This window comes from Lutra lutra, chromosome 6, assembly GCF_902655055.1.
Source record: "Lutra lutra chromosome 6, mLutLut1.2, whole genome shotgun sequence".
Lineage (NCBI taxonomy): Eukaryota > Metazoa > Chordata > Mammalia > Carnivora > Mustelidae > Lutra > Lutra lutra.
In genome coordinates, this window is record NC_062283.1 from 110,583,470 (window position 1) to 110,605,943 (window position 22,474).

The window sequence follows — 22,474 nt, forward strand, 5'->3', positions numbered from 1 at the left end:
TTATAATCTTTTATATTTCTGTGGTGTTGGTTGTGATTTCTCTTTCATTTCCAACTTTATTTATTTGAATTCCCCTTTTTTTTCTTGCTGAGTGTGGCTAAAGAGTTATTGATATTGTTTATCTTTCCAAAGAAACAACTCTTGGTTTCATTGACCTTTTCTTTTTTTTTCAGTCTCTATTTCATTTATTTCCACTCTGATCCTTATTATTTCTTTTCTTCTACGAATTTGGAGTTTTGTTCTTCTTTTTCTAGTTTCTTTAATTGTAAGGTTAGATTGAGATTTTCTCTTGTTTCTTGACATAAAGCCTATATTACTATAAACTTTACTCTTTGATATATTTACTGTGTCTCAAAGCTTTTTTTTTTTTTAAGATTTTATTCATTTATTTGACAGAGAGAGGTCACAAGTAGGCAGAGAGGCAGGCAGAGAGAGAGGGAGAAGCAGGCTCGGTGCCATGCAGAGAGCCCGATGCAGGCCTCAATCCCAGGACCCCAAGATCATGGCCAGAGGCGAAAGCAGAGGCTCAACCCACTGAGCCACCCAGGTGCCCGTCTCAGAGCTTTTAAACATCTTCAGTTGTCTTGAGGTATTTTTTAGTTTCCTCTTTGATTTCTTTGTTGACCCATCAGTTGTTTAGTAGCATGTCATTTATCTTCTGTGTGTGTGGTTTCTTTAGTTTTTTCCCTTGTAATTGATTTCTAGTTTTATACCATTGTTGTTGAAAAGATGCATGATAGGATTATAGTCTTAAATTTATTGAAACTTGTTTTGTATCTTAACATGTGATATATTCTGGAGAATGCTCTATGTACACTTGGAAAGAACATATAGTCTTCTGTTTTGGAATGAAATACTCTGTGTATTTGTTAAGTCCACCTGGTCTAATGTGTCATTCGAAGCCACTGTTTCTTATTTTTTTATTTACTTAAGATTTTAAATTTTTTGAGAGAGAAAGAGCAAGCATGAGCAGGGGGAGGGGCAAAGGGAGAAGCCCAATTTGAGACTCAATTCCAGGACCCTGAGATCATGACCTGAGCTGAAGGCAGACACTTAACTAACTGTGCCACCCAGGTACCCAAAGCCACTCTTTCCTTACTGGTTTTCTGTATGAATGATCTATCCATTGATCTACATTCAGTAGTAGATTTAATTTAACATAAATAAATAAACCATTTTGAACAAAAGTGATTAGAGTGGACATCCTTGTCTTGTTCCTGATCTTAGGGGATCTCTCATTTTTTAGGGGAAAACTCTCATTTTTTTCCCCTTTGAGTATGATGTTAGCTGTGGATTTTTAAGTCTACAACATTCTTGAAGGTAATCCTTTAATTTTGAGATAAAAACATTTCATAAAATGGAGCTTACTTTGTCTAGTATGACTTCCATCACAATTGGACAGCTCTATTTATTTATGTTTAGTTAAATCCACTCCAGAATGTAGGTTTGTGCTCTGGTGTTCTGAAACTTAAAGTCCTTTGTTTCTAAAGAAAACTGATAACAGTTCTCATGCTATCTTTTTCTCAAGGTAAATATATCCAATTCCTACCTTTTTTTTTCTAACAAGATTCTCTGGAAGCACTCTAGGTCTTGCATGTTTCTTTCTAAGTTGCTGCTATGTTAAAACTAGGAAAAATTAGTTCTTTTTTTTTTTTTTTAAAGATTTTATTTATTTATTTGACAGAGAGAGATCACAAGCAGACAGAGAGGCAGGCAGAGAGAGAGAGAGAGAGGGAAGCAGGCTTCTTGCTGAGCAGAGAGCCCGATGCGGGACTCGATCCCAGGACCCTGAGATCATGACCTGAGCCGAAGGCAGCGGCTCAACCCACTGAGCCACCCAGGCGCCCTGGAAAAATTAGTTCTATAAGGACTAGAAGTCCAGTGAGTCATGAGAATACAAAATATATTTTCACACTTGATTTTTTCAATAATAACAGTGATAAAAGTGATAATAATAATATCAAAAATTTAATGATCCTTTTATTTATATCAGACATATGCTAAATGTTTTATAAGTATTACCTCATTTTATGCTTAATTATGTGAGGTAGATGCTATTATTATCTATATTTTATAAATGAGAAATTTGGACTGTTGAGATGTTTACAGATGAACTGCGATCACTATAATTGTGTATAATAAACTACCAAAAATCTTGGTGGTTGAAGACAATGTTAATTTATTATCACACATCTACAGGTTGTCTGGAGTTGGGCTGATCTAGGTCAATACCAAATGGATAGCTGGATATCCCACTGAAAGACTGGTTCAGGTAATTTTGCTCCATTATTCTTTCATTATTCTCCTGGGATGGAAGAGTTAGTCAACTTGTGTTCTTCTCACGGCAGTGACACAGGTTCAAGAAGGAAAGAAGAAATGTGGGGTCTCTAAAGGCCTTGGCTTTGAACTTGGCACAGTTGTCACTTCCACATATTTCATGGGGCAAAGCAAGTCCTATAGCTAAGCTCAAAGTCAAAGGGGGAGGAAGAATACAAGTCCATAGTAAGGATGTGCATGCCAGGGGGGATGAGGAATTAGAATCACTAATTCAGTGTAGCACAAAAAGCTAAATAATATTTATAAAGGCATATCTGTTGTAGGTAGCAGTTAGGGTTTGAATTTGGCTGAATGTAGCAGAAAACCTAAATAACAATGGCTTAATGAGGTAGAGGTTTATTTTCTCTGACGTAATGGGAAGTCCAGAGGTAGCTAGTCAAGAAGACTGATCCGGATGCTCTATAATATGGGAAGAGACCCAGGCTCCTTTGTGGTTTTTGTTTCACCCTCCTTAAGGTGTGGTCCTCATCTTCTTGTTCACCATAAGGCTGGAATTTTAGCCACTACATTCTCATTTCAAGCACGAAGAAAAGGAAAGGAGACAGACATAAAATGAATGGGGCTTTCTCTGACACCCTATCCAGTGACTCACTTGTATTTCACCTGCCAGTATCCTATCACATGCCACCACCCCTAGCTGAAAGGGGGATGAGATACCCTGTTCTTTTCTTTTCAGCACATACACTGTCCTTCACAATGCAATCGCACAAGGAGGTTTAGTAAGAAGGAAAAGAAAATTGATATTAAATGGGCAGTGAGCAGCATCAGACACATTCAGGAAATATTTGTGCCAGGATTTGCCTATTCATCTAAAATTATACTTAACATGATGATATTATTCTTAACATCTTAAAAATATTTAATATTCTAATTTATAAGTAATATATGCTCATGAAAGACATTTTGGCAGATATCTTAAACTATAAAGAAGATAACAGCCATGATCTCATTGCCTAAATATCACCACTTAAAATTTTGCTGTTTCACTTTCTTTTTGGTTGTTTTACCTTGTGTATTCAGAATTTCCAGATTGGACGCAGTCTCTACAAATAGCTAGCCCCTCCCCCCCATTATTTTTTTCTTCATTTTGTTTTATAGATAATATATACTCATTATAGAAAATCTAGAAATACTAAAAAGGTATAAAGACATAAAAAATAATAACTTAGCCATCCTCAAATAGTAAATAAAATCAAATGAATAATAACTTACCCTTACTCAGATCCAAATACTGTTAATTATACTAGTAAATGATTAATACACTTTTTATATATATGTATATTACATATGCATATATAGGAATATAATTGAGGTCATACTGGATATACATTTTGCGTTTGGCTCTTAAAATCATAAGACAAACTCTTAAGGTTTTTGTTCACATTATTTTTAATATCTGCCTAATATTTCCCTTTATCAACATTCCTTAAATATCAGGTGTTTAGATTTCTAATGTTTTGTTATTATGCATCTTGCTACTCCACACATCTGTTTTTGCACAAGCTTCATCTACCTAGAAAATTTTCTAGAAGGGGAAAAATAACTTAAGATCCTTTTATACTATGACTTGTGCATTTTTGTGTTTATTCATTTCCTAGTAACCTGAGGATGTCCTTAAGCAAGGTATATTCTGTACAGTTCACACTTGAACACCATGGGTTTGAACTGTGCAGGTCCACTTATATTCGGATTCTTTTGATAAATATACTACAGCTCTGTAAAGGTTTTTTCCTTATGATTTTCTTAATATTTTTTGCTCTAGCTTACTTTATTATAAGAATGTAGTATATAATATACACAACATGTAAGATGTGTTAATTGATTGTTTATGCTATCAGTAAGCTTCTGGTTAATAGTAGGCTATTAGTAATTAAGTTTTGGGGGAGTCAAAATTATATACCATTTTTCCATGCCGGGGTAGGGGGTTGGGGGTGGGACAGGCAGGCAGGTGTCAGGGCATCTAACCCCCACGATGTTCAAAGGTCAACTGTATTCCTCTGCTGTTTGAGAAAATTTACTGGCAATAGCTGGTTTAAAAATAGAACTTTGTCGATACTGGTTTATGGTGCAGGTTTAATCCCCTGTTACTTAGGGTTAGTAGGTGGACCTAATGAACCTTACTGTTAAGGAATAAAACCTCATTATCTCAACTCCAGTCAGGGTGTGGTCCTTATCGTGTACTTCCTGAATGTGCGGTTTTCTCTTCCAGCATCTTACACCATCTTGTTACAGATTTCTTAGAACGGGAGATGAAATTAAATAGTGATCCTTTTTGCTTTTTTTTTTTTTTAATACAGTTTGCTTTTTAAAAGATTTTATTTATTTATTTGAGAGAGAGCCGCCCTCTGGAGAGCACAGGCATACCGAGCTGCAGGCACAGAAAGAGGGAGAAGCGTGGGGGAGGGGCAGGGAGTCCAATACATATCCGTCCCAGGACCGCCGCTGAAGGCAGACACTTAGCTGACTGAGTCACCCAGGTGCCCCTTGCTTTTGTTTTTTATTTATTTTTTTAAAGATTTTATTTATTTATTTGACAGAGAGAGATCACAAGTAGACAGAGAGGCAGGCAGAGAGAGGGAGAGGGAAGCAGGCTCCCTGCTGAGCAGAGAGCCCGATGTGGGACTCGATCCCAGGACCCTGAGATCATGACCTGAGCTGAAGGCAGCGGCTTAAACCACTGAGCCACCCAGGCGCCCATTGCTTTTGTTTTTTAAAACAAGATACTTTTATATAAACTCCATTCAATAATACAACCTCTCGATTTTCCCATCCTCTCCAAACTGGCTCGTGCCTCCCTCTGGCTCCCTTTTAAAGACTATATAGGTTCCCACACCAGCAAGTGTTAACCTTAAAAATAAAGCTGCCAGTTGGTTTACTAGCAAAAAAAAAAAATTTTTTTTAGGAATAACAGACAACTGCAATTTGGAACAAGAGAGTTACACAAAACAAAAGGCAAATCCAACAAAGGAAAGGAACGTTACTTTGTTGAGAAGAAAGAGAAAGTTGGAAGGGGTTGTTTTCAATAAAAGTCCATTGGAGAAAAGGAAGAGTTCAGGGGGATGAAGGTTTCTCATTGGCGGAGTTGCAGGGGTAGTCAATTTCTTATAGGCTACTATATATGTATTTCCCTGTTCAGGCCTGTAATTGATGATTCTTTCCTTTTGAGGATTCTTTTGTTGGGGTGTGTAATTGACAATTCTTCCTATAATTTAATGTGGAGTGGTAGGGGCTCCCCCTTCCAGGCTCCCCTTCCAGCCTCCCAAGTCTGCTTTTAGTGAGGCTCCTCTTTATTAATTTTCTCACAAGTAAATATCATTAAGAAATCTTGTGTTTGACACCCTTAACCACTAACCAGTAGTGAACCTGTCTTTCTCTACCTGGGGTTTGGGACTTTCCTTTTTTTTTTTTTTGTTTGCTTGTTTGTTTTTTTAAAGATTTTATTTATTTATTTGACAGAGAGATCACAAGTAGATGGAGAGGCAGGCAGAGAGAGAGAGAGAGGGAAGCAGGCTCCCTGCTGAGCAGAGTGCGGGACTCGATCCCAGGACCCTGAGATCATGACCTGAGCCGAAGGCAGCGGCTTAACCCACTGAGCCACCCAGGCGGTGGCTTGTTTGTTTTTTAAAAAATTTGTTTGTTTGTTTGTTTTTTGTTTGTTTTTTAAAAAATTCTTGCCCATCCTCTGGAGTTTGGGCCCAGACGCGCCTCCCCATGTTGGCCCCGCCCATGCCGGCCCCACCCATTCCGTCCAGCGTCCTATCTCCATGGTTACTGGGCCCACCAGGAGAAACCGCCGCCTGCCCCAAGGCAGCGCAAAGCCTGGCAGAGGGAAAGAATCGGATACACTGGGCTCTAACTCTTTAAGCCAAGGTGAGCTCACTCGGGGCTCTGCGCCCTTCCGCCCGAGGTGTACCGCGAGAGGAGGGAGCGTGGGGAGAAGGCAGAGCCCCCGTGGCTGGAGACCCCGTGCAACCTCGGTTGAGACTTAACTGTCGGTCAGCATTCCTTTCTCCGCTCCCGCACTCGGCGGAAACAGAGGTTGTTTCCGCCCAGGGGCGCCCAGGGCCGCAGATCCGACCTCCAACTCGCTGCTGGGCGCCGCTCGCACGGCAAAGGCCAGAAATCCGAAGAGGGGCAGAAGTGGGGTGGGGAAGGGTCCCCAGGGGAGTCAGTTGCCACCCCCTACGCAGTGCCTGGCCACACGGACGCGCACCCGCGCGGCTAACACAGTACTTGGTGCAAGCTGCCGTTTTAAGCGCTTACTTTTTGCCACGCACTATTTTAACCACTAGGTGTGTAGAACTCACTTGGGACAACTCTGGGGAGAGCGAAGTCGTCATATTCAATTTTTCAGAGGAAACCGGCTCACAGAGAGGGAAACAAAATACCCAGGGTCTCAGCTAGTAAATGATCAGGTCACCACGAATCCCAGGCAGTCTGGTTCTACTGGACAAAATGCCAGGTGCTACCTTATCTGGACGCTAATAATGCTGAGAGTGCTCTCTATCTACCCGGATTGCCTTTGTTATTCTCTACAGGGACTCTACAGGACTCTGCAGGGACTTCCTCAGTTACTGATGCTTAGAAAGATCAGGAAACTGTCCTTAAGACGTACCACCCTTTACTGATTTGTAGTAGATGGATTTAATAACTACGAGTTCATCTTTCAGAATTTTCATATTTCACATAATATGCTTAATTATTATTATTTTTTTATTTTATGTTTTTAGTTAGAAATCCAGACTCCAACTTGGTTGTGCAGGAATGAGAATTTAGATGATCTCAGCAAGAATTCTTTTCCAAGAGTCCCAAATTCCAAGAGTCCCATTAAATCTACCTCCCCAATATGGTTTAGTCATTCCATTAAAAAAAAAAAATCACGATATAAATATGCTTTTGGTGCCCACTATCATTTAAAAAATCATTTAAAATGTCAACCTAAAAACCAGAAACCACTTCAAGAGGCAAAGTGGTTATTTGCCATAAAAGGACTGCAGTTGGGAATGTACAGATTTAAGTAGAAACCCAAATAATGTGCCAATTCAAGGAGGTGGACTTGTTATGCCGGAGTTTTTGCCTCCAAGAGACCACCAAGGAGCCAAGCACTGATGCAATCACACGAGGGTTTATTTGACAAGCTTAAGCCTGGGCCCAAGTATACCCGACACAGCGGAGTAGGGACTTGGACCCCGAGCCAGACCACAGTCAGAGTTTTTATTTTTATTTTTTTTTTTTTGAAAGATTTTATTTATTTGTCAGAGAGAGAGGGAGAGAGAACAAGCACAGGCAGACAGAATGGCAGGCAGAGGCAGAGGGAGAAGCAGGCTCCCTGCCGAGCAAGGAGCCCAATGCGGGACTCGATCCCAGGACGCTGGGATCATGACCTGAGCCGAAGGCAGCTGCTTAACCAACTGAGCCACCCAGGCGTCCCCAGTCAGAGTTTTTAAAAGCAGAGTAGGGGTGGACTCGGTGGTGGGTGAGGACAAAGGGGGTGCTCAGAAGGGCTAACAGGGTAAAGAAGACTGTCAGGATATTGAAGGCCTGGCTACTATCAAGCCAAGGCCGTTTTTCCCTTTAATGAGGCATTAGTATGAAGACAATTGGGAGTTTCCTGGTGGAATGTCACATTCTTGCTATCAAGCGTCCTTGTTAGTGAGATTTGGGTTTAGAAGAAATTTAACTTTATTTACTTTTCCTTCTACCTCTGCCTCCTTCAGTTTTGTTTATGGAGGGGAGGGTGACTTTAGGGCTTAAGGAACTGAGTTATTTGTCTCTAGAAATTGGGCTAGATTCGAGGTAGGTACAGACTTTTCTTGGCCTCCACAGGACTCAGGGGTTTTATGGAAGAAAAAAGTTTAAGTAAGTTGTTTTTAAGAAGAGCTCATTGGTGCTGACAAGCAGGGCTAGATTTGTATTTCAGTTATTGGTCAGGTAAAGTAGTCGCAAGTCAAAAAGTTTCTATTTATCATGCTTTTCAACCAGGATTATCTTGCTCTTGCTGAATTCTTGGAATGTTGGCAGTTTAGGTTAGTTCAAAGATTTAGAAAAGAGGACAATGCCCAGCTCTGTTTTAAAAATGGCTCTACTTAGGTCATTTTCACAAAATAGGAAATATTTCCGTCCCGATGTGAAGTCCTGGTTGCTCTTTCTGTCATCAACAAACTCCTTCATTTTAATAAATATAGAACAGTTTTTAAATTTTTCTAAATGCTAATAAATACTAATTAGTTAATAATAGTATGACTCTTTACAAATATAATGAGAAATCTAACAAGGAAAAAAATCACATATAAATACAATTTAAAAAAAATCATTGTTTTATTTAGCCAGGATGCCTCCCACTCAGGCAGAAAGTGTTATAAAGAATATCATTCGAGAAATAGGACAAGAATGTGCAGGCCATGGAGAGATTGTTTCTGAAACTCTGGCTGCTTTTGTGGTAAGAATGAATATTTTTTGAACTACTGCTTTATTAAAAAATAGGTTTAAGTGGTCCCCATTTCCCTCTTAAATTTTTTTGAAGCTTTCCTAAGTGTTATTCAGTTGAAAACATATTGAGATGGTTGGACAAATTAGTGAAAAATATTTTTTCTATGAAGCATATCATTCTAGATTTATAGAGACTGATTTAGAAGATCTTGATTTGTTTTAGAAGTATCGATAATATTGTTGTAACATGTATTTTTGTTCACTGTTGTAAAAATTACTCACTGCCTTGGTCTCTCTATTCTTGCTTTTGGCTTAACAGTACATAATAAAAATATGATAAAATATTCAAATAGTTTCCAATTTAAAATCTAGTCACTGCTTTCAATTTATTTCTCCATATAATTTTTTGAACACCATAATCAAATTTGATGGTTATTGCTTCCTTCAACCTCTAATGAAGGTGCTGATGAATTGGATAATAAGAAAATCAGCTGAATAGTCGAACCCTGAGTAATCAGGAGACAGTTTAAAAAATGGAAACAAACTAGTTTAATAATTATGTGAAATAAAATTATTTAATAGGTTCTTTCCTATTCTTAGGTGAAAGCTGTTGTCTTAGACCCAAGTAATGGCTTTAACATGGATAGACCCCTCGTGAAAAGTGATGTACAGAAACTTGTTAAGGTGATTATACAACAATTCTCAAATTTTAAATTATTTATTTGCAATTCTGAATACAATATTTGTATGAGCCATTATTGCCTTCAGCCTCATGATAGAAAACCCTATGAACCAGTTGTGCAGGCGAATGTGAGATTTATTGTTTCTCATAAAGCCTAGAGATGCATAAGTGGTTTTTCTTGGCTTCCTGGGTCACTTTTGTGCATACGGCTCTCCTCTCATGGTTACAAGATAGCTACTCCACCTCTCCATAGGTATGAGGGGAAAGAACATAGGGCAAAATGTGTGTGCCAGTTGGGTCTGTCACTTTCTATTCAGAAAGTAATAGCTTTTTCAGAAGTTTTCTCATCTCCTTACATTTATGGATCAGAATGATACTGCAAGCAGGCCTGGGACGTTGATTTTCCTTTTCTTTTTTCAGCTGAACAAATATTTACCCCAGTCCAAATTGGGGCTGTTCTTAAGGAAGGATGGGTATGGATACTGGCAGGGAGCAGTGTCTGCCCCTGTAGTTTCAAGACATCTTTTTATTAATCTAATGTTACACTGAGAACATTAACTGACTCGTATGCTATAAAATTACATAGCACTAAATTAAGATTCAGATAATTACTGATTCACTGTCATTTCTGTTTTTCAATTCTAAAGGAAACATTGAAGCCACAGCCAATAATTCAGTAAGAAATCAAGGATTTGTGTCTGAAAACCAATTTTAAGACCCAAAAAAGGCAGGAATTTTAGACATTAGTTTTTTCACTTTTTTTTCCCCCGAAGATTTCATTTATTTATTTGAGAGAGAGCATGAGCAGGGAGAAGAGCGGAGGGACTAGTGCCCAACACAGGACTTGATTCCAGGACCCTGAGATCATGACCTGAGCTGGAAGTCAAAGGCTTAACGGGGAGACGGCTTCTCCCTCGACCCTCCACCCTGATCCTGCTCTGTCACTCAATCTCTCTCAAATAAATAAATGAAATCTTTTTTAAAAAATCATGTGGACGAACTAATTTTTTATTTGTAAAGTCGGTGTTTAGAATAGTCCTTGTGCACGGACGGGCTCCATAAAGGCGCAGTGTCCAGGCCTCACTCTTGCGTTCCATCCCCCCCTCCAGGAAACACCTGGTTGGTGCTTAGGGAGGTGCCTTGAGGGGGTGGGTGCTGATGTGCCTGCCAGCTGTAGATACAAAGCCTAAGGAGTGAGACGGGAAAGGGAGGGGAGGAGAGGAAAGAAAAGAAAATATCAGGTTGTTCGTCTAATCTGAAGGGACACAGCGGAGAAGTGGAATGAGCCTGCTATGTGGGAGGAAAAGTGGGAGAAAACAAGACCAGAGGACGACTGTTTGAAATAGAAGGCAAAGCTAGAGAAATTTTGTGAGCAGAACAGCTTTTCATAAAATGCAAGTAATCCTCCGAATCAGCAAAGAAGTGCTGTTCAAGGCTCAAATTGTAGTGAGGAGCTCTCGGTAAACTCTAGACAGGAGCGTAAGCTTCGTGGAGCACTTACCCAACATTCAGGTGGCCTAGACTAACCAAGATGTCAAGTTTCCTGCCTTTGGCTAGGCTGTTAGCCACCTGCCTCTGGTGATCTTACTGATCTCAGGGAAATAACTTATTACTCAATAAATGTTGTCTGTTGGGTAAACTATGAAGCATGAAGTCCTCAAAGAGAAAATAATAATAAAAGGGATTATTGGTGGATAAATAACAGAAACCATTGCTTTGATGTTTCTCTTAATTTTTTTTTGAAAAATAACTTTAAAAAATACTTCTGAGTATTTTCTGAGAAAATATGACTAGAAACATTCATGGGTACTCTCTTCTAGCTTTGTGTGTCTCGGCTGTTGGATAGTAAAAATCCATCCCTGGACACCATTAAGATGCAAGTCTACTTTGATATGAATTATACAAGTCGAGGTAACATATATCTACCCATTTTGATACCCTTTTTGAAAGATTCCTATTGTATTTCAGGGAATAAAGGCTTTACTTTGTTAAGAATGAACAATTTAATTTTTTAATCTATCTTTTGAAATTTTTTTCCAACTTTGAAGAATACAGTGAAGGTGGAAATGCTAAATGAGAAAACACCAATGGTTTTTGTGAGTGTTCAAAGTAAATTCTAATTACTATGCTATGATAGTTATGTTTCCAAGTCTATTATTTTTTAAATGTTATATCATTAATAATACACAATAATTAGAAATTAAAACAACCAGCCGATTGAAGTAAAAAGTTTCTAACTTGTTGGTATCTTTTGGTTTTAGTTTATATTATTATTTTATAATGCTTACTTAAATTAGAAAACTATACCAAAATGCAAAGAATGATGGAAAATTTCAGATTAGAACATATTTCCTTAGGTAAAGAGTTTAATACATATCAAAGACACACTGGCAACAAGAGGAAAAGGAAAATAAATTCCTCTATGGCCTAGACAGCCTTGGCCCCACTGTAATGCAATCATTACTAACCGTTTGGTGATTTTTGTTGTCCTTTTTTCCCTCCATGTACTGAACTTCCAGTTATGCTCCTTACATACATTCCATGTCTTGCTTTTTTCCTTAATACTAATGAGATGTTAAAGTGGTAAGTAATCATGGAATTGATGAAATTGTAATTTTGATTTTTAAAATTTGCATAAAATTCTCAGCTGCTTTTGTTGTAAGAGTATAGGTGTGAACGGTGCATGGTTGATATGTGAATTATTGCCCTTGAAATAGTAAAATGGGGTGTCTTACCGAATTAACTGCAAGAATTGTACTGCTGGTAGATTGTGGCTCCTGCCACACCTACGGCCAAACCTCCTCATATCATGCAGAGGGGAGAGGGAAACAGTTTGATGCCACGTCGTATCACCAATAATGCTATTCAAAGGAATTTACCTAGAACTAAAAAACACCCATAATTGAACAGGAAGATTTACACTACATACATGTGTATTTCTACTGTATGTGCTTGCATATAATACCATTTGTGCTTGGAATGTTATGTGTAAATATCTGTATACTACGTATATTTTTACTGTATGTGTTTATAATACATAAATTGCTCTCTATACTTTCTGCTTCATTAGGAGGTTTCAGCCTTTTTAGATATAACTGTTTGGTTCATATGTTGAAAGTCTTAGGTACTTTGACAAAGTATGCCATTTAAAGGGCCGCAGTCAATCTTTCCTACTAGATTGTTGCCTTGAAGTTCCTTGCTGGACACTGTGTGTTTTTTATTCTGATTAGTACACCTTAAGAAAATACTTGTCTTTGTGTCATAGAATTGCCATACCCAAGACATTTTCTTCTCTGGTCCTACTTTCTTACGTGAGATTTGTAAATCAAATATATGGAACATTGTCTTTTGCCAAATTTAGAGGAATTTCTTGAAGAACACCACCGAGTCTTGGAGTCTAGGTTAGGCTCCGTCATGAGAGAAATTACAGATAACAGAGCATGTGCCAGAGAAGAATTGGAAAGCCTCTACCGAAAGATTGTCAGCTATGTGTTACTGCGCTCCGGGCTGGGATCTCCTACCGATATCAAGATTGTCAGAGAGGCAACAGGTAAAAAACCTAGCTAATTTCCATTCCACATATTAAAAAGGTGTGAACATTGTGTCTTATAAAAGATGTTAAATTCAAAGTATTGAAGACCGAGGTTCCCTTTTTATCTGGAAAAAAAAAATCAGCACAAGTAAGAGGTTAGAACTTAGACTCCTTTTCCACCATGTATTAGCTCTAAAACCCAAGCAGCAGCTCTGGAAGATGTGTGTTGTTAGTTTTCTTAGAGCTGCACATATCCAGGGACCCATCACTCCTTATGAGAGAAACACTGACAATGCGGTTAAGAATACCAGGCCAGGGGCGCCTGGGTGGCTCAGTGGGTTAAACCTCTGCCTTCAGCTCAGGTCATGATCTCATGATCTCATGATCTCAGGGTCCAGGGATCAAGCCCCAGGTCAGGCTCTCTGCTCAGCAGGGAGTCTGCTCCCCCCAACCCCCGCCCCTGCCTGCCTGTCTGCCTACTTGTGATATCTCATTCTCTCTGTCAGATAAATAAATAAATAAATAAATAAACAAACAAACAAACAAACAAATAAATAAATAAATATCTTTAAGAGTACCAGCCCGGCTGGGGAATGGGGACCCCTGGAAAGGGAGATTTTGTACTGATGAAAGGAGTCGCATCTGTCACCTAAAACAGATGATGGAAAGAGACACCGTTGCATTCTTAGGAAGTATTTGCCCACTTTATTAATTTAAGGTAAGGAATAGGCAAGATTTCTAGCCTTTTAATGGCTTTCCTCCACAATTATTTTAAAACAGTGATTTTTCTCCTCAGAATCCTAATTAGAAAACTTGTTTTAATGCCCATCGTCAAAACATTACTGATGGGTGCTTAATTATTGAAAAGAGACCCAAGGCAGTGGCATTATTTTCCGTAGCCCAGCTTTGATATGTGATAAATTTTGCTATGTATTCTGTAACGAGGTATCAACAATTTCAAGAATCAGGTAAGTAGCTCTATAAAGACACCCCTCTAAACTTTCTGCTGAAAGCAACCTGTGATTTAAATTCTGGTATCTTTATTCTACCATTTTGTTGTGCTTTTTGTGGTTTGTTTCAGCTGCCCTGCAGAGCATTTTTCCTCAGGCTGAGCTTGGGACATTTCTAACACTTTCTAAGAAGGACAAAGAACGCCAGCTGAAAGAATTCACCATGATTGTTACAGGGATTCGCTTATTTAACCGAGACTGTGGAAAGGGAGGAGAAGGCATTGATGACTGTAGGTATATCATTAGGTTAAGTCTGCAGGTTATGTAGGTTTAAAATCTAACTTGCACAGTGAGGAAAATAATGCACAGTATTTCACTGGCATTCTTAGATTTAAGGTATTCAGGGTCTCTAAATTAAATTATAACAATTTTTTTTTTTTTTTTTTTTTTTTTTAGAGAGGGAGAGAGAGAGTGCATTTGAGCAGGGGGAGGGGCAGAGGGAGAGGGAGAGGGAGTGAATCCTAAGCAGGCTCCACACTCAGCACAGAGCCCGACGTGGGATTCAGCCTCATGACCCTGAGATCATGACCTGAGCTGAGGTCAAGAGTTGGATGCTTAACCAACTGAGTGGCCCAGGTGCCTCTCAGGTATGCAGTTTTGACTCTACCTTAGGTACAGTTACTGTTCATAATGGATAGTAATTTTTATTTCTGTGAGGCAAGGCTTGCAGAAGGAAGGAAGGTAGTGTGGGAGAGTGAATCAGTGGAAGGAATGAGGGACCTGCCTGAAGGCCAGCCCCTCCAGTTCGTTGGGCTCTGTGTTCTTTATTCGAAGTCAAATAACCAAAAGGGAGTAAAACTCAGTGATCTAAAAATAAAAATCAGGGGCACCTGGCTGGCTCAGTGGGTTAAAGCCTCTGCCTTCGGCTCAGGTCATGATCTCAGGGTCCTGGGAGCGAGTCCCGCATCGGGCTCTCTGCTCGGCAGGGAGCCTGCTTCCTCCTCTCTCTCTGCCTGCCTCTCTGCCTACTTGTGATCAAATAAATAAATAAAATATTTAAAAATAAAAATCACCCTGAGAAGAGAAGAGTGGTTGATGCAGCTAATGGAATGGAAAGGTTCAAGAGGAGATATTTGCAAATCTACGAATGTAGGAGCATTTACTGTGCTCTTCTATACTTAATGCATTCATCATCTATGAGTTTGAAAGCACTCATGAAGTATTTGATCAGGGGCTCAGGAGAAGGGATTTCCTTACATAGGCCCACTGATAAGGTGTTAACGTCTGTTACTAGATCACTTGTCTAGTATAATAGGGTCAGTTTTTCTATTTTTAAAACAGTTCTAGAAAGTCAAGTTCCCATTCTTTATAAAGTTCCCTATCTTGCTAGACTATTCTGTTATTTTTCAGTATCCTGATCACAAAATACGTCTTTTCTACAGACCCAAGGTCAGTAGCAGATAATACCAAAGCCCATCTGTTCTTTACATTCTTCTGTATTTTAGTGGCAAAAGCTGATCCTGCTAACTTTTGGTTATCATTCTGACAATAGCTTTTGTTCAGACAGGTGTCCCCCCCTCCCCCTCTTTCCTTCATGGTGTGGGAAGAAACACATGAAATACATGACTTGTTATTATTCATTTGGTTGAGGGGAAAAAGAAAAAAAACGAACTCAATGTAATGCTCAAGATATGATCGCTTTCTAGGCTTCTTCTTGTAGATTTTTTCACATCTCTTGTTTTCCTTTTAAAACCAGTGCCGGCCATTCTGCGCGAAGCAATCCCAGCCACCACGCAGCACATCGACTGCCAACTTCAGACTGCCCAGGACCAGGCATACCGCTACACGGCCATCCTCGAGAAGGCGGCCAGCAACCCACTCCTGAGCAGGGAGCTTCAGCCGTCCATGTTAAAAGAAGCACTGTACAATGTGCGGCAGTATGAGATCTTCCTGCAGATCATTCTGGTGAGGGAGTGTCAGGATTTGGCCTTTTCCATACATGGCAACCACTTTATAGGTTATGGACCTACACGAAAGGCAGAATCAGGTCATTGCTAAAGGATGTAGCCTTCGTAACTGCTCAGTTTATAATGCATCTATAGGCCAGGAACAGAATTCGAAATGGGGAAGTTGGATTTTTATTTTAATGGAAAATGCTGGTAGGAATTGATTTCTAGTTGTTGATTTTCTTCAGTGCCCAGTGGAATGACTGCTCGCATGCTGGGGTTAAGCAGTTGTGTGTATGTGTCTAAGTAATACTGCATCGTTTTCACACAGAGCAAGTGTCTAATGTATTTTGGGGCTGATAGTCAGCACCCAAATAAATTTTATGTAATTATTTGTTGTTGTAAAAGTTGGTTGAAAAGATTTTTATTGCTGATATTTTTAGATCTAAGGAGCAAGCCAAACAGTATCCCCAAATAGTTAGAGAATTTGGTAAAGTGATGATTTTTAAACTTTTTAAAAAAGTGGCAGAACACTTTCTTTCAGATGGAAACTTGCACAGAATCCCAGAATCTGGTACTACCTCTTGGCAGCAAGCTCTCTTCCTATCAGTCAACGTTTTTGTTCTTTGGTATTTTGTTTGTTTGTTTGTTTCTAGTTTATTGAAGTGTAACTGGCACACTGTAAGATATTCAAAGTGTACAATGTGATGATTTGATGTATGTCTACCTTGTGAAAGCAATTTCTCCCATCAAGTTAATTAACACATTCATCCCACGGGTCACTGTTTACCTTTCACAACCTCTACCTTCCAGTAACTGTGAGACTCAGGGTCAGTGGACTGACTTTATATGAGTGAATACTAATGTCTTGAAGGATAGAGCAGGATGTGTTTTTAACTTGTATCTTTATGACTTGTTACTGCTTCTAGATGCACTTGATCTGCCTCCTTCCCTCCACTGTAAAGAATAGAAAGATAAAAATCTGGGTGACATGACTTCATTGCAACAAACTAGGAGGTGGTCCTCACAGCTGTCCCACTATCCAGTTGCCTTCAAAAATGAGGACCCTAGATCAGCTGTTCTAAACCAAATCATTCTTTTGGGAAAGTGTGCCTCTACCACTGAGTTGTGGCCATCAGCCTTGTATAACTAATCAGACACTAAGAGGATTTTCCAGTCAGTTTTATTTAAAAGATCTTATTCATTTTTTTGAGAGAGAGAAAGAGACAGTGACAGAGATAGTGAGAGAGAACAAGCAGGGATGTGGGCTCCCTGCTGACTGGGCAGCCTGATGCGGGGCTCAATCTCAGGACCCTGGGATCAGTACCTAAGCTGAGGGCAGATGCTTAACCAACTGAGCCACCCAGGTGCCCAAGGATTTTACAATCTGTGTTGGGAAGGGATATCAGAAAAAGGAACCTTTGGACACCGTCACTCATAACATAAGGATGTTAAATCGTATTGTCTCAGAGCTTTCAATCATGGGGCATATTCAGCTAACTTCCAGTCTGAAAGTCTCATTGGAGTTCTCATTCTCAGCTAGAGGGACAGTGAGTATAGGGTATGAGTGACAAGTGTGGGCTCTGCAACCAGAATGCATGGGTCCTCATCCTGACTTTGCTGCTTACTAAATCTGTGTCCTTGATGAAATCGCGTAACTTCTCTGTGTCTTGGTTTCCACCTATAAAATGGGGTTATTGATAGTTGACACTATCTAAGTAAGGTAAACCAGTTTCTGGCATGTAGTTAAGGGCCCAATAAATTGTCGATCATGTTGATGCTGATAGTGGTTATTAATGCCACCAGCATCATTGTGAGGGCTTTAGCAGAGCAGCTCTGATTTTATCTCTGTAGGAGTACGAACTGGAGAGCTCTTATTTTTCTAGACAGTGTCTCATTTCTAAGCCCTTTGCTGCTTATACTGTTGAGAAAGTTGTTTCTGATCTCTCCACTCTTCATGACTATTTCTTGCTAACATCTTTCAGGGTCAGAATGAGTTCTCTTCATCATCTGACTCTTTTTGGCTTAATCAGTGTTTCTTCTGTGTTTTTTTTTAAGTATTCAATCTCCCATCAATCCACCTTAGTTACAGTTAAGGTTACAGTTACAGGATGGATGTTGGTTTAATCAGTATTATCTCTAGGTTATAAAATATGTCCGTTTATGTTGCGCTGAGAATTTTTCGTGTCTGTGAATATTCTTTTTTTTTAAGTCACATTATTTGAACAAATATATTAATATAGCTTTTTGAAGGGTTGACTTTGATTTAAAAATTTTCTTTTGCCAATACTACATGCAGCTTATGTAAACATTTTTTAAAAATTTAATTATGGCCTGTGTAGGGTAGTTAGTTATTTTATTTTCTTTCAATTAGGACCTTGCTGCAGTAAACAAATTCAGATATTGTGAAAGAGAAGAGGGATGGGGGATCAGTCTTGTTGACTTAGCTGAGAGAACACAATTCCATCCTTTGTGGGCTTTTAAAGTGCAAGGCAGTCACCAAAGACAGGAAAAGCTGCTTATTGTGATGGTGCAAGTAAATGCTGTATTTGCCACATAACATTTCTTAAAACCTGTAATTCAAGACTTTTGTAGACTTCTCCCTAAGCTTTGTCTGCAGGGCCTATTCACAGAATAGGACTGGACTATTGAAAACCAAGACAACCCTGGACTTTCTTGGTTTTTTTCTGATAATGCAAGTAAAAAAAAAATCAGGTGGAATTGGTACTTGTTTTAGACTTGTTGAAATGTCCATGGAACAAAGTATCAGAAACTTATCAATTAAAAGGGAATGGGGAAGGACCATGGTGGCATCACATGCTTTTTTTCCTCAGGCATTTTTTTTTACCACATTATGAAAAAAAAATTTTTTATGAAAAAGTTTTTTTTTTTAAAGTGATAGCATTCCTAGAGGACTAATTTCAATCTTATTATTGGTATTATTATTTTTTACAAATGATCTCATTAGCAATATGTGTTAGGATGTTGTCAATTTCAAGGTGGCAGATATAAGTTATTCAAAATACAAATTTTATCTTTGGCAACAAAAGCCGTTGTTTCCCTGAAGTGACAGACTCATTTCATTTTCTTTCAAGAAAATATCTGCCAAATTTTTAAGGGTCAAAAGTCAGAGTTTGTTGGTCATTTGCTCTTTGAAGTAAAAATGATGTTCTGCTGGGGGAAAAATGCTGGTTTGGCTCAAAATTCAGTCCCTCAAGAGAACTATGCATTTTAATATGCAGCAGAAGTGTTTTATATGTACTTTCATCTCATCGCACTGATTATTACAAAGCTTGTACTTAGGATCAAGATTTAATAAAATTAATACTTTTACTGCATCATCAAAGATATTCTTAAATGAAACTGGCTTTTTTATTGAGATATCATTGACACATAACATATTGGTTTCAGTTGTACAATGTACTGATTCAGTATATGCATATATTGCAAAAACATTCTTCACCAGACAGTTACAAAATTTTTTGTGTGTGATAAGAACACTTAAGATTTACTCTTTTAGCAATTTTCAAATATACAATGCAGAATTATTAACTGTAGTCACCATCCTGTTATGTTATATCCCCAGGAACTATTTATCTTATAACTGGAAGTTTGTACCTTTTCACCCCTCTCACCCATTTAACCTACCCCCACCTCATGCCTGTGGCAACTACCAGTCTGTTTTCTATATTTATGAGATTGGATTTTTTTCTTATTTTTAGTTTTTTAGATCCCACATATAAGAAAGATCATTCAGTATTTATCTTTCTCTGACCTATTTCACTTAGCATAATACCCTCAAGGTCTATCCATGTTGTCACAAGTGGCAGTGTTTCCTTCTTTCTTATGGCTGAATAACATTCCATTATATGTGTGTATTTCATACACACACACACACACACACACACACACATATTTCAACACCTAGTTGTGAATGAGTTCTTTTTTTTTTAATTTTTAAAATTTTTATTAACATATAATGTATTATTAGCCCCAGGGGTACAGGTCTGTGAATCGCCAGGTTTACACACTTCACAACAAAAACTCACCATAGCACATACCTTCCCCAATGTCCATAACCCAACCACCCTCTCCCTACCCGCCTCCCCTCAGCAACCCTCAGTTTGTTTTGTGAGATTAAGAGTCTCTTATGGTTTGTCTCCTCCTGATCCCATCTTGTTTCATTTATTCCTTTCCTACCCGCCAAGCCCCCTATGTTGCCTCTCAACTTCCTTATATCAGGGAGATCATATGATAATTGTCTTTCTCCAATTGACTTATTTCACTCAGCATAATACCCTCTAGTTCCATCCACGTCATCACAAACGCCAAGATTTCATTTCTTTTGATGACTGCATAGTATTCCATTGTATATATTGCTGCTATAAATACTGGAGTACAGGTGTCCCTTTGGATCACTTCATTTGTATCTTTGGGGTAAATACCCAGTAGTGTGATTGCTGGGTCATAGGGTAGCTCTATTTTCAACTTTTTGAGGAATCTCCTTGCTATTTTCCAGAATGGTTGCACCAGCTTACATTCCCACCAACAGTGTAGGAGGGTTCCCCTTTCTCCTCATCCTTGCCAGCATCTGTCATTCCCTGACTTGTTAATTTTAGCCATTCTGACTGGTGTGAGATGGTATCTCATTGTGGTTTTGATTTGTGTTTCCCTGATGCCAAGTGATGTGGAGCCCTTTTTCATGTGTCTGTTGGCCATCTGGATGTCTTCTTTGAGAAATGTCTGCTCATGTCTTCTGCCCATTTCTTGATTGGATTATTTGTTCTTTATAGATTTTGGACACTAACCCTTTATCTGATATGTTGTTTGCAAATATCTTCGCCCAGTGAATGAGTTCTTGCTAAATGTAAACAGGATGATTGTTTTAGGTCATTATCAGGAAAAGTAAAAAACAAAAACAAAAACAAAAAAACTTCCTTGTGCTTCCTCTCTGAGTACCTGAAAAAATAGCTCCAGGGACACCTGGGTGGCTCAGTGGGTTTAGCTTCTGCCTTTGGCTCAGGTCATGGTCTCAGGGTCCTGGGTTTGGGCCCTGCATTGGGCTCTCTGCTCAGTAGGGAGCATGATTTCCCCTCTTTCTCTGCCTGCCTCTCTGCCTACTTGTGATCTCTGTCTGTCAAATAAATAAATAAAATATTTAAAAAAAGAAAGAAAGAAAGAAAACATAGCTCCAGGGAGGAAGTACCTTTAGTTATAGGCTTAAAGAAGTTATGTGTTGAATGTAATTTTACTTTGAAGAGCTTATGCAGATTTATTTCTGTTTCTTGTTGCTGTTGCACAAATCTAAAGAGACTTTAAGGGCACCATTTTCATATTCGATTTCTAAAACATAACTAACAAAGAAGGGGAAAAACTCAATGGGGTAGATGAGAAACTTATTAGATGGAATAGACAGAATTACATGGAGCCTGAAGCAAGGGGAAGGGAGAGGCTTAAAGAATAGTATGGGTAAAATTAAAACAGGATGCATGTTACATTGGTGAATAAAAAATTTTGTTAGTTGAAATACAATAATATTTGATATTTTTATGAAGTAATTACTTGTTGCTTAAAAATAGTCTAGTAAACCCTGTGGTTTGACTACAAGTGTCTGAAGACTCAAATGCATTTTTTTCTCTTCGAGTAATTGTCACTCTTTTGCACTGTACTGATAAGCCCATACCACTGCCATTTCTGGTCATGTCTCAGGCAGTACAAAATAAGGGGTAAGAGCTGGCCTCTGGCTTCCGACGGTCTGGGACAGAACCATGATTCCACCCCTTATTCAACTGTGTCCTTGGGCAATTTATTCACTCTTTAGTATCTTGGTTTTTCTATTTATACTCACCCTTTTTTTTATACTTTTAAGTATTCAATATGATGCTTAGCACACAGTAAGAATACATGTTACTAATTATTTCAGAGTCAGCCTAATGCCTTAATTTCAGATTACTATTGTCACATCAGAAATACATTATTTTTCTTTCAGTGATGTGATTTTTAAGATTTTCTGCACTCTTAGATGTAATTTTTAAAAATCCTAGTATCAAAATAGTTTTCAGAGGAACACTTTATTCATTTTGTTATTGAGGAATGGGAAAATAACAGCTGTGCAAAAGCTGGGTCAGAGGATCTGCTTCTCAGGAATGCAATTATACTGCGTATCAGAGAATACGTGAAGAAAAAGGATTCCTTTTGAAGAATCGTAGCCGTTGTATTTCAAAAGATTCATCCATCCAACAGATGTTTCTGGAGCACCATCCATATGCACCTACTGTTCTTGCTTTCAGGATACGAGGGAGAAGAGAATTTCTGCTCTCATTGTGCTTACCTTCAGGACATGTAGGGCTTAAAACACATGATTTTTATGGTGAAATTATAAAAACATTAATGTAAATTATGTTGTCTTTGCAGTCAGATATAATTACCTGTGCTCAAGAAGTAGAACTGATGATAAAGCAGTTAGGAGCCCAACTGGAACAATTAAAAATGATTGTAAAATCAAAGACAGCTGTCCCAACATCACAAGTCTTTGTAAGTATTTGCCATAAACTTTGACCTTGCTTAAGGGTGAGTATACCTTTGAATCCTATACAAG

At 38.7% G+C, this 22,474-nt stretch overlaps 1 protein-coding gene across 6 annotated transcripts in view; it reads left to right on the forward strand.

Annotated features, from left to right (window-relative positions):
* Positions 1-22,474, forward strand: part of CFAP206 (cilia and flagella associated protein 206) — a 53,557-nt gene that overhangs the window by 14,685 nt on the left and 16,398 nt on the right. Inside the window, exons 1-8 of one of the 6 annotated variants that reach the window (XM_047733815.1) lie at positions 2,253-2,272; positions 8,664-8,776; positions 9,367-9,450; positions 11,269-11,359; positions 12,810-12,998; positions 14,062-14,220; positions 15,687-15,895; positions 22,291-22,410. In XM_047733815.1, the coding sequence (XP_047589771.1) occupies positions 8,669-8,776; positions 9,367-9,450; positions 11,269-11,359; positions 12,810-12,998; positions 14,062-14,220; positions 15,687-15,895; positions 22,291-22,410 (960 nt within the window). In that variant the 5' untranslated portion in view covers positions 2,253-2,272; positions 8,664-8,668. Of the gene's footprint in view, positions 1-2,252; positions 2,273-6,090; positions 6,208-6,310; positions 6,630-8,663; positions 8,777-9,366; positions 9,451-11,268; positions 11,360-12,809; positions 12,999-14,061; positions 14,221-15,686; positions 15,896-22,290; positions 22,411-22,474 lie in introns of those variants that run through there. The other 5 variants (XM_047733809.1, XM_047733813.1, XM_047733811.1 and 2 more) reach the window with 5 other exon arrangements.